We start from the raw sequence: 18032 nt of genomic DNA, 5'->3' as shown, positions 1-18032 counted from the left end.
AGGGTATAGTTTTTTTTTTATTTCCGCAATTCACCCCCCTCTTGTCGGCCTCTGCTACACCTACATAATCTCTCCTGAGGGGAGTAGGTGAGGATGCATTCCCCGCAGAGGGAACAGTAGGCGTTGGGTCGACCTAGGGTTTTCGGACGGAAATCTGAAGTCAGACCCGGACAGTCTGATGACTGTCAATCACTTGATTTATCATGTTTATATCTATTCTAACTTTGTCTTGCAGGGTATGTTGTTATTTTGGGACTAACGTATCTTGCAGGTACAAAAGGAACAAGCTAAGCCTTGGATGAACAGTGTCCGAGGAGCCTCCATGGAGCTTGGAGGCGCCTCGGGTGCAAGGTCGAAGCTGTCTATGAAGTGAGCTTAGAGGCGCCTTAGAGGACAGTGGAGGCGCCTTGGACTACTTCTTAGAGGCGCCTCCATGGAGCATTAGAGGCGCCCTCAGGCGGATAAGAGGCAGCGGTGAAGGCTTAATCTCAACGGTTAACTCGGGATCAGATTTCATGTTGGAGGCACCTCCATGGGAAATTGGAGGCGCCCTCAACAGCCAATAAAAGACAGTCTCGAGGCAGCAGCAAAACACAATCTTCTAAGACATCTTTGAGCTGCATACTGCTAACGAGATGATCCAGCTGAGCTACGATAAGTCCCCGACGACCAGGAGCTTTCCAGATTTCTATCTTTTGAGTTGTTGGTATAGTTTTTTTTATTGCACTCATTGTAATACTCAATTGTATCCTTTGCGATACTATAGTTGTTGCTCACCGAAAAGCGATCAATGATCGCGGGCCTTGGAGTAGGAGTCGCTCTAGGCTCTGAACCAAGTAAACCCTTGGTGTCCTTTGTGTGTGCTAATTTCATTTGTCATTTCCACTGCTTTAACTCAATAATTTTATGAATATGAAATGTGTGAAAGTCACGTGCGCTATTCACCCCCCCCCCTCCCCTCTAACACGATCTCGATCCAATAATACTGAAAATCAATACTCTAGAAGATTTGATTGGTCATATGCTTAGAGAAATTGTCAAATTTATCTCAGAATTGTACATATTAATATTCAACACCCTAGACAATTTAACTCAAATTTCATTGATGGTCTACAACTTCAAGACAACTAACTGTATCACAAGTTTATCCTAAATTCTTCTTGTATATGCCTACTTGTGGTAAATCTCTAGTGTTTTTATTTATTGAATGGTATATTGATACTGGAGCAATTCATCATGTCACATCAGATTATAATATACTTACATAATGTTGTATTATGGCTCAAATACGGTTCAAATAGGCAATGATTCAAATTTGTAAATTGTTAATCTTAGAAACATATATATTCATTTATTCAATTGTACTTTTCACATACGCAATGCCTTTCATGTTCCATCTATTACTAAAAATTTACTCTCCACGCGTCAGTTTTATCTTGATAAAAATGTCTTTTTTGAATTTCATCATAATTATTATTTTATAAAAGATAGAGGAATATATACTATTGTGTTTTATGGGAGAATTAAAAATGTTCTCTACTATCTTCAAAATTCTTCAATCAAAGCTTTTGTTATATAAATCAACCAACTTGGCATGCTTGACTTAGTTACCCTTCTTTTCGCATTGTTCAGTCAATCATCAATAGGTATGATTTACCTACTTTCTTTATCTCCTCTCCATCTCATTCATGTAGGGTCTGCATGAAATTTAAAAGTCATAAGCTACATTTCTCTTCATTCAATCATGTTTCTAATTTTCCATTTGAAATAATTTATTCGGATGTTTGAGGCCCACACCTATTTTGTTTAATCGAGGTTTCCAATATTATATTACCTTCATTAATCATTTTGGTAAATATACTTGGCTCTATCCTATTAGAATGAAGCATGATTTAAGATATATTCTATAATTTTCAAAATCAAATTGAAAGACATTTTAATCGTAAAATGTTCTCTCTTAATTCTTATTGGGGTGGTGAATAGCAAGTTCTCCATCATTATCTTGTGTCTTGTGAAATTATTTATCGTGTGCTCACACTCCAGAATAAAATGATTCGCTGAGATAAAACATAAACATATAGTTGAAAATGCCTTGTCTCTTCTTCATCATGCATCAATTCCGCATAAATTTTAGGATGAAGCTGTTTTCATTGTATTATATCTCACAAACCAACTTCCTACTTGTTAGGACCAAAAGAATTAAGAATCTCCACAATAATATGATATTGTCCACTTTGGGCCTAAGCCCTCATGATTTTATTTTTGGGCTTTATCCAAAAGGCCTCATACCAATGAAGATATCTTTCCTTTATGAATCCATGATCTTTCCCATATGTTTTCAAGATGGGACTTTATTTGTAACCTTGTAACCTCAACAATTCCCCCCTCAAATGAAAGACGACCACATGCCCCCTTTAAGTGGAAAGTCTATCCATTTGACGTCTGATCCTAGACCCATTAAGTCTTCCTTACCCCTAGGTCCATCCTACCTACTAGGACTTCCTTGCCCCTTGATCCACTTGACCTACTAGGACTTTCTTGTCACTTAGTCCAACTAACTTACTCGGTCTTCCTTTCCTAGCCGTAACTAGGACTTCTCTACCTGACTATACACCATGACTTTCTACTTGGTGTTTGGTCCTCTTAATCCAGACATGAGAGCCCCACTTCCTTTGTTCAAGATCGATATTATACTCACATAGTTCGATTAGATCATAGTTCTTGTGCACAAATAGCGATACCTTCTGGCAGTTCGGGCTCTGATACCAATTGTTAGGACACTTTAGGAGCTAGAGGGGGGTCATTAGCTCCAATTGCTTCATCAATGATGTTGTTGTAGTGGAAACTTAAAGCAATGCTAAATCCTTGATTTTACTTGGTATTCACCTCCTTGAGGTGACTAATCCAATGGTTCACTCTCCTCACTCATAGTACACTATGAAAACTTCATTCTAGGAGGCAGAGAAGCCTCGTACAATCTCAACACAAAAAGTACAACGAGAGATATAACAAAGATACAACAAAAGAAAGGAAAGTAAATACAACAATAAGGAACCTTGTGGGCTGACCAGATATCTGGCGGGAAGTTCAGATAGGTCGACGGGCTGACCGAATATCTAGCGAGAAGTCCAGATAGATTGACGGGCTAACCAGATATCTGACAGGAAGTCTATATAGGTCGATGAGCTAAGTCCAGATAGGTTGACGTGCTGATCGAATATCTGGCAAACTGGTAAGTAAAGGTAAGTTACTCGAGAAGACTGACTAAGTAATGACGTGCCCCAGTTGGGGGGCAGTAGGCTTCAGTCAAGGTTATGTCTATTTCGGATCCCTAATCTGAGATCTTGACTAGTTTCGGGTCCTGGGAGGACAGGAACTAATTACTACTCATTATTATAACTGTGCCAACTTTATTTTGCAGTATAGATATTTTAGTTTTGGAGTAATATCTTTTTGTAGGACAAAAGAGCAAAAAGTCTTCAGATGAACAGTACTCGAAGGTGCCTTCAAGGCTGATGGAAGGCGCCCTCGAAGGTGCCTTCCATAGGATTAACTTTGGACCTCATCGTAGATAAGAGTTGGGATGATCGGGATTAGATTTCTCGGGTTAGAGGCGCCTTCAATGGTTATGGAAGGTGCCCTCCAAGCCCTTTATAAGGATGCTCGCCCAAAGCTTCAATAACAACATTGATACGAGCTTCTACACTTCCGAAAAGGCTTTCTGACTACTCCGAGCTCTTGCTACGACTCTGCTATGAAGATGCTGCACTTGACTACTGCTCCAAAGATTTTAGATCGCGGCCTGTAGACGTGAGCCCTTAGAAGACAATGGAGGCGCCTTGGACTGCTTCTTGGAGGCGCCTCCATGGGGCATTGGAGGCGCCCTGAGGTGAATAAGAGGCAACGGCGAAGGCTTAATTGCAGCGGTCAATCGGGATCAGATTTCATGTTGGAGGCACCTCCATGGGGCATTGGAGGCGCCCTCAACAGCCAATAAAAGGTAGTCTCGAGGCAGCAGCACAAAAACAACCTTCTAAGACATCTTTGAGTTGCATACTGCTAACGAGATGATTCGGCTGAGCTACAACAAGTCCCCGACGACCAGGAGCTTCCAGATTTCTGTTTTTGAGTTGTCGGTATAGTTTCTTTTATTGCACTCATTGTAATACTCAATTGTATACTTTGTGATATTATAGTTGTTTTCCACCAAAAACGATCAACAATCGCGGGCATTGGAGTAAGAGTCACCCTAGGCTCCGAACCAAGTAAACCCTTGGTGTCTCTCTGTGTTTGTGCTTATTTCGTTTATCATTTCCGTGGCTTTAACTTGAATGTTTTCCGAATATGAAACAAGTGAAAGCCACGAGCGATATTCACCCCCCTCTAGCGCTTCTCGATCCAACAATTGGTATCAGAGCGGGGTAGCTTTGATTTGGTGCAACCACCAATCAAACATTCTTTTCGTGGTAGTTTTTATTTTTTCGGAGTCGATTGGAATTAGCATAATTGCTACATTCTGATCTAGTTCTTTTCGTAATTGTATTCTTTTCTCGAAGTTGGTGCAACACCACTCGAGAACGTAATTTATTCTTATTTTCATACCGCACTACTAATCTAGGATCAAGTCCTGAGACATCTTTTTGTTTGTTTATTGTGCATATCCTCTAATGACCCAACAAGAAGGCTACAACACTGTCTGCCCCCCACTCTTCACCAGAAAAGACTTCGGTTACTGGAAGGGCAGAATGGAGAATTTCCTAAAGTTTCAGTTCGAGATGTGGATGATCGTCAAGACTGGGTTTGAACTACCGACTGACAGAAACGACAAACCAATACCCTGTAAAAACTAGGATCCAGCATTAATCAAGAAGGTGGAAGCAAATGTCAGAGCAACTTGCACCCTCCAATGTGGACTAACAAAGGAGGAACTCAATTGCGTCGGCCCTTTTTCCAGCGCCAAGGAGTTGTGGGAGAAGCTGATCGAACTTCATGAAGGAACATCCGACACCAAGGTGAGTAAAAGGGACTTAATATTTAATAAATTATATAATATTAAATTGCAGGAAGGTGAGACAGCTACCCAACTCCACGCCCGGATACAAGACCTACTCAACGGACTTCATGCGATCGGGCAAAAGGTAAACAACCGGGACATCATCAGGTATTCCTTAAATGCCTTTTCGAGGAATACTCTGTGGGCATCCATGGTAGATGTCTACAAGGTTTCTAAGGATCTTTCCTCTATTAAATTAGATGAGTTGTTTGCTGAGTTTGAGCTTCATGAATAGATTAACTCACGTCCGGCCGAGAAAGGTTTGGCTTTGATTGTAGGAACAGGAAGAGCACGCGAGTCGAAATCAAAGCGCAGAACAGAATCGGACTCAGAAGAAGAACCGGATTCGGACGATGACGACGACGAGCTCACAGTCGAACTCATCAACCTGGTGAGGAACCTCTACAAGAAAAAGAAAGGCTTCAACAAGAAGGACCTCGAGAAGACAATTCAATCCAAGGAGGCTCAAGCAAAGGTAAAGTTCGAAGTGACGTGCTACGGGTGCAATCAGAAGAGGTACATCAAGGAGAACTGCCCAAACCAGAAAGATCCGAAAAAGCCAAGAAGAAAGAAGGCCCTGAAGGTGACTTGGGGCGAGTCTTCTTCCGAGGAATCCGACGACGAAGAACTTGAGCAGGCAAGCTTTCTCACGTTGACAGCCCGGGACTACACAAACGAATCTGGAAGCGAGGACGAATCAGAAGCCGAATCCAAGAGAAGCCACGGATCCGTATCCATTTCCGAAGGGCCAAATCCCTCTGTAAGTACGAATCGTCTTTATAATTTAATTAATTATTTAATGCGTAAAGTAGCTAAGTCCAATGTTCGGATCAAGTCGCTTCTAAAAGAAGTAACATCCCTTAGAGAAGTGACTAATACCGAATCTTTGATTGAATCTGTTCAGACTGGAACCTCAACTCAAGTCCAGAAGCTTGAGGAAGAGAATTCCAGCCTGAAAATTCAAATCAAAGATTTAAAGACTGCATTGGAACGATTTACATTGGGTTCCAAGAATCTTGACTTGATTCTTGGAAAATAGAAAGTCGTATACAATCGATCCGGACTAGGATTTAAAGCTAAAAAGAAATTTTGTTCATATTTATCGCTTATTAACAGATCAAATAGTAAGATAGTCCAAGCATGGTTACCCAAGTCCAACCTGGCAAATCAAGTTGAACTTGGTCAATATTGGGTTCCCAAGGATCAAGTACATTACCTTGATAGACCATATCGAGGCTATGATATAGGAGGAGCAAATAGGAAAAATATCCAAATAAAAAGATAAACCATTAAAGGAATATAACTCAAATCTAATTTATAAAATTAAATAAAATTATCAATAATGTAGGAGGAAGCTCCAGAATAGCTGGTACCTCCAAAACTAACATACCCGGCAGGGTAACCCAAACCAAGCTACCCGGTAGGGTAATTAGGACTAATTAGAAAGGGAACAAGTTTAACTTGACCTATGGTACTAGTGAAATTTTGGATGATAGTACGTTAGGGAAGTTTAGTCTATGCATGTCTAGGAAGATATGGCTTCGACCTAGTACATTTGGCTAAGTGGAACTAACCGAAGCTACCCTTTATGGATCCTAACCAGTTAGACCAAAGTTTTGTATTAAGTTCAGTGGATAGAACTATTTGAAAAACCTCGAAGGCATGGTTACTTTAATGATGTCCAAGTTACTCACCATAGCCCAGAAGTTTATCCAGAGAATGTCTATTTCTTGAGCCCAAAGCTAAATCTGAATCTAACACAAAGTTAAACCAAACCATATAATTAAATCCAATTCATCTCACAAAATTATAGGATTCCTTGATTTAAAATTTAGATCGGGTGAGATGACTAAGAATCAAAGAATTAAATAATTAAAAATCTTTTAAAAACTTATTTAAAAATCTTTTTAAAAACTTATTTTAAAAATCTTTTAAAAAACTTATTTTAAAAATCTTTTAAAAAAACTTATTTAAAAAAATCTTTTAAAAAACTTTTTTTAAAAATCTTTTAAAAACTTATTTTAAAAAAAATAGAAAAAAATAAAAAAAATATAATCAACTTAACTTAATCGACTTAACCAAATCCGGTCTAATCCAATTAAACCAATATTGCTTAGTAATATTCGATAACTACTCAAGATTTACTTGGGTAAAATTTATAAAAACTAAAGATGAAACTTTTGAAGTGTTCAAAATTTTTTGTAAATTAATAGAAAATGAAAAGGACACTCAAATAAAAAGAATTAGAAGTGATCATGGGGGAGAATTTGAAAATCATAACTTTATTGAATTTTGTGAAATTAATGGATATCAACATGAATATTCTTGCCCTCGGACCCTCCAACAAAATGGTCTAGTAGAACGTAAAAACAAAATCCTATAAAAAGCTGCTAGGACTATGTTGAATGAATACAAACTATCTAATCAATTCTGGGTTGAAGCAATTAATACAACCTGCTATATACAAAACAGAATCTTAGTTAACAAATTTCAAAATAAAACACCCTATGAAATCTGCTATAATAAAATTCATAATTTAAACTATTTAAAAGTATTTGGGTGTAAAGTCTTCATCTTAGACACTAAATACTACTTAGGAAAATTTTCATCAAAAACTATTTAAAAGTATTAAGATTTTTAAATTTTGGACTTAGCCTAGGGTTTACCTTTAGATATAATGTTCCCCTAGTTTCAGCTAGAGCATCTCACAAGCACACTAGGCATAACTTGTTTGTGTTTGAAAAACTTAGATCGACATGAGATGCATAGAGTACTGCCTGGACTTCAGAATGCTTATATCTGTGTATCGACATGAGTCTAGGCATTAAAAACTAACATTACATTAATCAAGTTAAGTCATCCAGCCCTAGTCAAATCTAACTGGATCATTGACTTAACTTGACTAACCAAGCGAAAGATGCTACCCTCTAGGTAACCAACTAGTAGCTAAATGGTTAGACATTTGACCTCAGGAATTAAATGATTAATTTTAATTTTCAAATTACTCATGTTTGGACGGTAGAAGTTCTTTAAAAAAAATATATCTTCTTATTTCTAGAGTGAAAAGGATCTTAGTTAAAATTTTCAAAATTCAGTTAAGTATTTTTCAAAAGTTTTAAAATTTAACTAAATATTTCTCAAAAAACTTTTTAACCTTACCCAAGTGTTTTTCAAAACTACTTAAAATTTTAGTTAACACTTTCATACTTATTCATACTTAAGCTAAGTATTTTCAAAACATTTTCACTTTTGCTAAAAGTGTGTTTGAGAATTTCAAAATTGATTATGTATTTTAAGCTTGACAAATCTAAGTGCTTTCACAAAAGCTTGACAAATATTGCTAAATATTTACATTAAAGCTTTTTCACAAAAGCCTTTTGATTAAAGCTAAGTATCTTTTTCACCAAAAAATTTTTCAAGTTTCGCTAAAATTTTAAGCTAATTATTTTGTTAGCTAAGTTCCCTTTAAGAGTCAAAATAATTTTTCACTTGGCTATAATATTTTCTTAATCTCTCTCACTTAGCTAAAAGCTTTTGAAAAAAGTTAATTCTAAAAAGCTGAGTATTCATTTCTCTATTTTAGAAAACCTTTCTTGTTCTGAATATTTCTAAAAAGGTTAAAAACAAACTAAGACCATTAATCACTCTTACTCCTCCTTTTACTTTGATGTATGGCAAAGGGGGAGAGTATAAGAAAGGAAATTCAAAGAAAATACAAAAATTTAGAAAATTCAAAGAAAAAAGGGGGAGCTTTTATAAACTTCTATTTAGGGAGAGCTTTATATGTGTATGTGTCTATCTATGTGTGTGCTGAATTTATACTTATGCTTTATATGTTTATGCTAAATTTATACTTGTCTTTTCGTTATTGTCTTTTTACTTAACTTTTAATTTCGATTGCCATAATAAAAAAGAGAGAGATTGTTGGTGTAGGAAGCATCCCATAATCAAACCCAAGTTTTGATAATTGCAAAGAGATTCAAAATTAAGATTCCTTGTTATCTAACGTGCTTAAATGAGGTCTCAGGAAAGTCCTAACTGCGATTAGGCAGGTGAAAACCCTAGGGGGTGGTAACCCTTGGTCCTAGGGGGTGGTAACCTTAGGTGAAGGAAAATCCTAGGGGGCGGTAACCCTAGGTCCTAGAGGGTGGTAACCCTAGGTGGAGGAAAACCGTAAGGGGCAGCAACCTTAAGTCCTAAGGGGTGGTAACCCTAGGTGAAAGAAAATCCTAAGGGGGGTAACCTTAGGTCCTAGGGGGTGGTAACCCTAGGTGGAGAAAAACCCTAGGGGGCGGTAACCCAAGGTCCTAGGGGGTGGTAATCCTAGGCAGAAAGTTCAATCGATCTGGAGGACCGAACTGGCATCAAGTAATCTCTCCTGAGGGGAGTAGGTGAGGGCGCGCTCCCCGTAGAGGGAACAATAGGCATCGGGTCGACCTAGGGTTTCCGGAAGGAAATTCGAAGTTAGACCCGGACAATCCGATGACTGTCAATCACTTGATTTATCATATTTATATCTGTTCTAACTTTGTCTTGCAGGGTATGTGGTTATTTTGGAACTAACATGTCTTGCAGGTACAAAAGGAACAAACTAAGCCTCGAATGAACAGTGTCCGAGGCGCCTCCGTGAAGCTTGGAGGTGCCTCGGGTACAAGGCTGGAGTTGTCTGCGCAGTGAGCTCGGAGGCGCCTTAAAAGACAGTGGAGGCGCCTTGGATTGCTTCTTGGAGGCGCCCTCAGGCGGATAAGAGGCAGCGGCGAAGGCTTAATCGCAGCGGTCAACTCGGGATCATATTTCATGTTGGAGGCGCCTCCATGGGGCATTGGAGGCGCCCTCAACAGCCAATAAAAGGCAGTCTCGAGGCAGCAACACGAAAACAACCTTCTAAGACATCTTTGAGCTGCATACTACTAACGAGATGATCCGGCTGAACTACGACAAGTCCCCGACGACCAGGAGCTTCTAGATTTCTGTTTTTGATTTGTCGGATAGTTTCTTTTATTGCACTCATTGTAATACTCAATTATATACTTTGCGATATTATAGTTGTTGCCCACCGAAAGCGATCAATGATCGCGGGCCTTGGAGTAGGAGTCCCCCTAGGCTCCGAACCAAGTAAACCCTTGGTGTCTCTCTGTGTTTATGCTTATTTCATTTATCATTTCCGCTGCTTTAACTTGAACATTTTCCGAATACAAAACAAGTGAAAGCCACGAGCGCTATTCACCCCCCCCCCTCTAGTGCTTCTCGATCCAATAGGTCTGACCTAGAGTTTTAGTGAAACTCAAAGTCAGAACCGGACAGTTCGGAGATTGTCAAAATTCACTTTACTTTACATGTTATTGCTTGTCTTTCTAAATCTGCGGTGCATGTGATTAAAAGTAAAAGGTGGTTGGAAAACAGAGCTCTAGACGTCTGGGAGTCCAGGGGCACAACCCCTTCCTGGCCCGTGTCATGGTTGTGCCCCTAGATATGACCAGAGAGTATGTTGCCCCTAGATGGGGAGGCACGACAATACCTCAAGGCACAACTACTTCCTAGTTCTTCTCTGGATCTTTGGCACGACCATGCTATTTGGCACGGCCTGACCTTAGTTAGGCTCTAGAAGGGGGTACGGTCATGTGATTTCACACGACCACCCTTAGGACAACTGTTAGGGGATGCACAGTCTGCTCCTGGGAAGACACACAATCATGTTTCATGGTCATGGTGAAAAACATAGTCATGTCTCATGGCCCTAGTAAAAGATATGGTCATGTCTCATGATCCTGGTGAAGTAGACATGACCCTGATAAAAGAGATGGTCGTGTCTCATGATCTTGTGAAGTAGACACGACCTTGCCTCATGGCCCCGGGAAATAGATATGACCTTGGTAAAAGATATGACTGTGTCTCATGATCTTGGCATGACCCTGTCTTATGGCCCTAGCATGACCTTACCTTATGGTGATGGGGCACGATCATATTTGTGGGGCACGACCAACCATGGGTGGTGCCGATGACTTTGAAGGATATTAAAAAGACTTTTAACTCTAAGAAAATAATAATAATAATAAATAATAATAAATAGTATTTATCTTGATAATCTTATCAACGAAGTTTAAATTTATTTGATTGGACTCTTTACCGTCCCAAAAATTTAGTGTTTATCTCCTTCTATATAGAGTATGCAACACTTTGTAAAACAAAAACTCCTTTTTGGGAAAGTAAGTGGACGTTTTCAAGCATGTGGAATATATTACGTGTAAAACAAAAACTATCTTTGTTGTCTGGCTGAAGGGTCAAATCTTGTAACCAACAACAAATTCGTGTTCGTCACTGCAAACCTCACAAGAAAGTTAAGCTGTTGGAAAGATTTAACGTCATAGAATGTTAGATTTAATGGTAGATTTGACTCTATTTATGATGTCATTATATTCATTATAGATTTAACGTCATAGAATGTTGTGGATTGCTCATAAATGTTTGTTGAGACCGCTTACTTATTTACATGTCAAATGACGATTGAAATCGGATTAAAATTAACTGTGATCTTTTTTTTTTATTTATCTTTCTATTTAAATTATAATTTTATGTCGAGTCAGAAGGTCAGAGATCGTCGGCGATGGACGTGTCATCCCTGCTCGATACCATACAGTCCATTCACTGTCGTCGACCTCTAGTCGCATGGTTCGATCCAAAAATTATAACATAGGTGAAAAGATGAACCTGAGGAAGATCACATCTAATTTTAACTAGATTTCAACTGCGATCCATATAAATTATGAAAGAGATCAGAAAGTCCCTCAGGACATAGTATAGACGATGAATGTATGACATCTCTGGTATAATTGTCATTATCAAGAACTGACAACTTGAGATTTATCCCACCATGCACCTGATACTTATGTATCTATATGTACCTTCCATATATGTAGGGTCGATACTAGGGTCATTAATGTAACATATCTTCTTCTTCTTCTTATTATTATTATTATTATTATTAAAGGGACCAGGAAGGGAGTCTTCTTCATGTGATTACTTACTTGTCTGTAGTAATAAAAAATATATTAATAAGTCAAAGATTATCGAATTAATTAGCTATAATATTTGCCCAATCTAATCGACCCTCTTTAACACATTTGACTTGGCTAATCCATTTGCTGACTCTTTTTTATCTCTATTTTAGTTTTTAAATTGAGAACTTCATAAATAATATATATTTAAAAGAGGCGCGCGGAATCAATTTTTTTTGGTTAAATTTTAGAATTGTGGAATGAAGAAGGGTAGTGGACTATCTGACTCGAATTAACCTGATCGATTCACCCGACTCATCTAGCTCACATTTCTTGACTTGATTGTCTAAATAATTTTTTTATTCATCTCCAAAAGAGTTTTAATCTTATAATTTCATACTAGTAAAACCTAAATGGTGTTAGAAAGTTACGAGTGTTATAACACTCGTATATTAATAACGTTTAATTCATTAAACATTACTAATAAATAGATTTTATATAAATAAATAACTAAATAAAATTTGAATATAAAGAATAAAGATGATTAAATGAATAATATGATCTATAAATAATTAATATTAATATTAAAATAAATATGTGTGTAGGAATAAAAAGAAGTGTTAATATTAAAGAGGTGGTATTCAATATCGATAAATCATCATCGAGTATGTATGTATATAATTGAGTAAGTTAATTTTTAAATAAATTATTCTACATTAAATTGACCATTAAAAAATTAAAAATAAAAACAACGAAATAAATTTTTAAGGGCAATTTACTCAACCGTGCGGTCAAATTACGCATTCAAATTATTGAGAGTCACATACTACATTTTGATTTTTTTTTTTTTCCAAAATACCCCCTCCATCAACTAAAAAAAAAATACCTCCACAAAATCATTGCTAGGAGAACTTAGGTGACCTTGAAATCACAATCAAGCGGTCCTAAAATGATGACCGGACAATTACAAAATCACAACTCGAAGGTTGTGATTTCGCAGTCAGCTTGGCAGGGGGTGTAACGAGCCAAATTAAATCATGCTTAGTTGGGTTCAAATTTATTTATTATTTATTGATCTTTTTATTTATTAAAAATTTTATTGAGTTTAGCCGAACTCAATATTGTTCGTGAACATTATTTAAACTTTTAATCGAGCTCAACTATATGAATGTTGATCTCGTCCGGAAGTTGAGTCAGATGAAGGCGGGTCTTGTTGTGCTAAAAATTGACGGAGAGTCATTGAGATGCTGAATCAGCGAGGTACCCCCTGGACAGGTTCGCACGGGTGGTTTTGCGGAGAGAAATGCTCAGAATGATGACGCTATTGATCTGCACACACTCAGACGAGTCCACCGATCGTTAGAGACCAAAAACCAGGGAAAAAGTCCCCGGGTCAGGGTCTCCGACGCTCAAGTCAGGTACTTACGAAAAAGAAAAGACCGGTAAGAAATGACGAGTGAGCGTACCTGCGTAAGGGACAAAGCATCCCTTTTTATACTACAACTGAGGCTTCTGGAACCTGATGAATGTCAGGGAACGTCGAATGTCAGGCCCTTTCTAGCGGTGATCGACACATGGCTTTCTCGTATAGGCTGGCGGAGGAACCAAGAGGAGTATGAGCCTCCCACCGTTAGAATATTCCCCGACATGCGATGATTGTTCTCTGACAGGTGGTTACGATTCTTTGCAGACCTATTTGTCATGTAGTGTCTGGCCTCCTGACCCATCTTCGTCTGCGTCATTCGAAGCCTGTACCTCCCGACGACCTGCTGATTCCCAACCCATATCTGCCGCTGAGTCTAATTCCCGACCCGCATCTGCTTATTGCTATCCAAGGCATGTATGTTCCGACCTGCATGCTAGGTATATTTCCCGACCCGCATCTGCTTAGTACTATCCAGGGCATGTACTTTCCGACTTGCACGCTGGGTCTGTCCGCCGACCCACATGTGTGCTTTTATCCATGGCATGAGCGTTCCGACCTGCACGCTGGGTCTGACTCCCGACCCACATCTGCTTATTGCTATCCAGGGCATGTACATTCCGACCTGCACGCTGGGTCTGTCCGCCCCCCCATATGTGTGCTTTTATCCATGGCATGAGCGCTGTTCGCCGACCCACATGTGTGCTTTTATCCATGACATGAGCGTTCCGACCTGCACGCTGAGTCTGACTCCCGACCCACATCTGCTTATTGCTATCCAAGGCATGTACATTCCGACCTGCACGCTGGGTCTGTCCGCCGACCCACATGTGTGCTTTTATCCATGGCATGAGCGCTCCGACCTGCACGCTGGGTTTGTTCGCCGACCCACATGTGTGCTTTTATCCCTGGCATGAGCGTCCCGACCTGCACGCTGGGTCTGTCCGTCGACCCACATGTGTGCTTTTATACATGGCATGAGCGCTCCGACCTGCACGCTGGGTCTGTCCGCCGACCCACATATGTGCTTTTATCCATGGCATGAGCGTTCCGACCTGCACGTTGGATCGGCTTCCCGACCTCCGTCTACTTTCCTGTCAGCTGGACTATTGACCAGCCACGCTGGCTTGACTTCTGACCTTGTTGACTTCTCTGTCAGCTGGCATGTTGACCAGTCACGCTGGCTTAACTTCTGACCTTGTTGACTTCCCTGTCAGCTGGCTTGTTGACCAGCCACGCTGGCTTGACTCCTGACCTTCCTGCCTTACAAGTCAGCTTGATTCCTGACCCTCCTGTGATCTTGACTTTCAGCCACATCATCCTATCGACCCCACAAAACACACACCGTATCAAATGTTGTTATTTTTATAATTTACATTAATTTTTTTATTTATTTTTATAAAAATTTATATTTTTTTTATTTTACATATGAATACTAAATTTAGAAAAAAATTTATAAAATATCATTTTATTCGTGAATAATTTTCAACAAATAGATTTTATATAAGTTATTAGATAAAATTATTTATAGTTATTGTCCGTGAATATTAATGAATTGAGTTCATTAGTTTAGACTTGTTTATTTTTATATATTATTTTACAATTGAATAAATATAAATGGGAGTATAAGTGAAGTGGTGAGCATCTCCCCTGGGAGCTCCCAGTGGGAACGTGGCTGAGGGTCCTCAAACGACGATCGTCAGTAATTTTTTTAATTAAATTTATTTTTAATATTTGTTATTAAAAAAAACCACACACAAGACGTTGAATAGTAAAAGTTTAACGTTTAACTATGATTTATTTGTTTTTTTAATTATTAATGTTATTCTAAATGTTAGTAATTTATGGATTTAAATGTTAGTCTAAAATTCCAACATTTGAATTAATAAAAAAACTATTAAATAAAATTTAGAATAATCTTTTTTAAAAAATAAAAATAAAAATACAGCGATTGAAGAGCAAGACACATTTCCACAGACACCTCCTCTTCTTATATCCTCACATACCGCCTCCAGCAGAACAGGGCGCGGAGGAGGAGGAGGCCAATGGAGAGTAGTAGAGACCAGATGGCGGCTCTTTTAGATCGCTCAGGTGGCGATCGGAACGAGGAGGATCAGGAGGTCGCCGGACTGGCGAAACGGAGTTGGATCGAGTCGAAGAAGCTGTGGCAGATCGTCGGCCCGGCCATCTTCAGCAGGGTCGCCATTTACAGCATGAACGTCATCACGCAGGCCTTCGCCGGCCACCTCGGCGACCTCGAGCTCGCATCAATCTCCATCGCCAACACTGTCATCGTCGGCTTTAATTTCGGTCTGATGGTACGCAGGGCGGTAGCTTGCTTTTGTTTACCTGCCTGGTCTTCCATCAGGTTTGTAATCCTTCGACCGTGCAGCTGGGCATGGCGAGCGCCATGGAGACGCTGTGCGGCCAAGCCTACGGCGCGAGGAAGCTCCACATGCTCGGCATCTACCTGCAGCGGTCGTGGATCGTGCTTTTCCTCTGCGCCGTCCTCCTCCTTCCCATGTACTTGTTCGCCACGCAGGTGCTCCTCCTGACCGGGCAGACGCCGGAACTGGCGGCGCAGGCCGGCGCGGTGTCCCTCTGGTTCATCCCCATCCACTTCTGCTTCGTCTTCTTTTTCCCTCTCGTTCGGTTCCTCCAGTGCCAGCTCAAGAACAACGTCAACGCCGCCTTTTCCTTCGCCGCGCTCTTCGTCCATGTCTTCATCACCTGGCTCTTCGTCTCCAGGCTCAAGTTCGGCCTCGTCGGCACCGCGCTCACGCTCAGTTTCTCGTGGTGGGCCGCCGCCGCCATGCAGTTCGCCTACGTCGTCGGAGGCGGATGCCCGGACACCTGGAAGGGCTTCTCTCTCGAAGCCTTCGTTGGCCTCTGGGACTTCACGAAGCTCTCCGCCGCCTCCGGCGTCATGCTCTGGTCCGTTCACTCTGTTTCTGGCGATCCACATAAAACTGATTAACCAACAAATCTTTCCTCTCCGATTGCATGCAGCTTGGAGAATTGGTACTACAGAATCTTGATCTTATTGACGGGGAATCTCAAGAACGCCAAGATCGCCGTCGACGCAATCTCGATTTGGTAAAACATTACGATTCTTTATAACAACCAGTTCATCTTTTGCCGCGCAAAACACATCAATAATAATAATAATAATCCAGCGTGATTCGTGCAGCATGAACATAAATGGCTGGGAGATGATGATTCCTCTGGGATTTTTTGCCGGAACTGGGTATGCAAAATGCAAATCTCTTCTTCACTCTCAACCATATTTTTCAAGTCATCGGAGCGTCTGTTTCTTCGTTGATTGTTGTAGGCCCCTACTTGGGTCATTCTTAGACCCAACTCAGTCATCAGCGTCATGATCGTCTAATTGACACATTTATAGAGTTAAATAATTGTCCTTTGTTTATGGCAGAGTGCGAGTGGCCAATGAGCTTGGAGCGGGCAATGGTAGAGCTGCCAAGTTCGCGACCATTGTATCGGTTACGACCTCGTCTGTGATCGGCCTCTTCTTCTGGGTCCTCATCATGTCCCTCCACGACAAATTCGCCCTCATCTTCACCTCCAGCCCGATCGTGATCGAAGCTGTGGACAAGCTCTCTGTCATATTGGCAGTAACCATTTTGCTCAACAGCATCCAACCAGTTCTCTCAGGTGAAATTCTTTTATAGAAAATAAATAAATATATATATATAAAAATATATTTATTTATTTATTAAATTGGCATCATTGTATCTATATCGTTAAAATAATATCTCCTTTAAATAATATTTTTTATTTTATAAAAAATCTGTAGGAGTAGCTGTTGGGTCAGGGTGGCAAGCCACGGCGGCATATGTGAATATTGGGAGCTACTATTTAATTGGAATTCCCCTTGGAGTATTCATGGGCTGGGTGTTCGATCTAGGAGTTCAGGTATATTCTCTTTTTTTTTTTTCATAAAATAAAACAATAATAATCTCAAATTGGCTTTTAGAAAAAAAAATCTATAATTGTAATATTAAAAAAAAATGGCAGGGTATTTGGGCTGGAATGATTGGTGGAACAGTAGTGCAGACATTAATTCTGGCTTTTATTACCATTAGATGTGACTGGGAAAAAGAGGTGATAATCATTTTTCATATTTTATCTATTTAGTTATATTATTACTTAATATATATATTTTTAATTTATTGTGTAGGTTCTTCTAGCAAACTCAAGAATGAAGGAGCACGGTAGCAGCTCCAGGAAGCCATGAGTTTAACGTTTGTGTGAAATGTAAAATTTTAATGTTGGATCATTAATTCAACTTGTGGTTTATATATATGAAATAATTATGAATTTTTAATTATCATGTTGAGTCCAATTAAAAATGATCAATTAAGTTTTTAAATATTTGAGCTTTTAATGCATCATAAAGTAGGGATGACAATTTGGATTGGGTTCAGATTGATAGGTTTAAATTAGCGGGTTGACAGGTTGAAATATCAAAATCTGAACATGATCTAATTAATATTTTATGTCAAATTATTCGATTCGAATCCGACTTTTTTATTCATATTTG

The 18032-nt window shown here is 39.4% G+C and overlaps 1 protein-coding gene across 1 annotated transcript; it reads left to right on the top strand.

The window, feature by feature from the left end:
- Positions 1 to 15458: 15458 nt before the first annotated feature.
- Positions 15459 to 17820, top strand: LOC122043013 (protein DETOXIFICATION 27-like). Its single transcript, XM_042603440.1, has 8 exons — positions 15459 to 15789; positions 15864 to 16405; positions 16481 to 16567; positions 16662 to 16718; positions 16905 to 17143; positions 17286 to 17404; positions 17507 to 17593; positions 17670 to 17820. The coding sequence occupies exons 1-8, from the start codon at positions 15517 to 15519 to the stop codon at positions 17724 to 17726; spliced, it is 1461 nt and encodes a 486-aa protein (XP_042459374.1). The 5' UTR covers positions 15459 to 15516; the 3' UTR covers positions 17727 to 17820.
- Positions 17821 to 18032: the final 212 nt, after the last annotated feature.

The sequence above is a fragment of the Zingiber officinale genome, chromosome 2A, assembly GCF_018446385.1.
Source record: "Zingiber officinale cultivar Zhangliang chromosome 2A, Zo_v1.1, whole genome shotgun sequence".
NCBI classification, from domain to species: Eukaryota; Viridiplantae; Streptophyta; class Magnoliopsida; order Zingiberales; family Zingiberaceae; genus Zingiber; species Zingiber officinale.
Note: the sequence above shows the minus strand (reverse complement) of the source record. Positions and strands in the feature narration are given on the sequence as shown.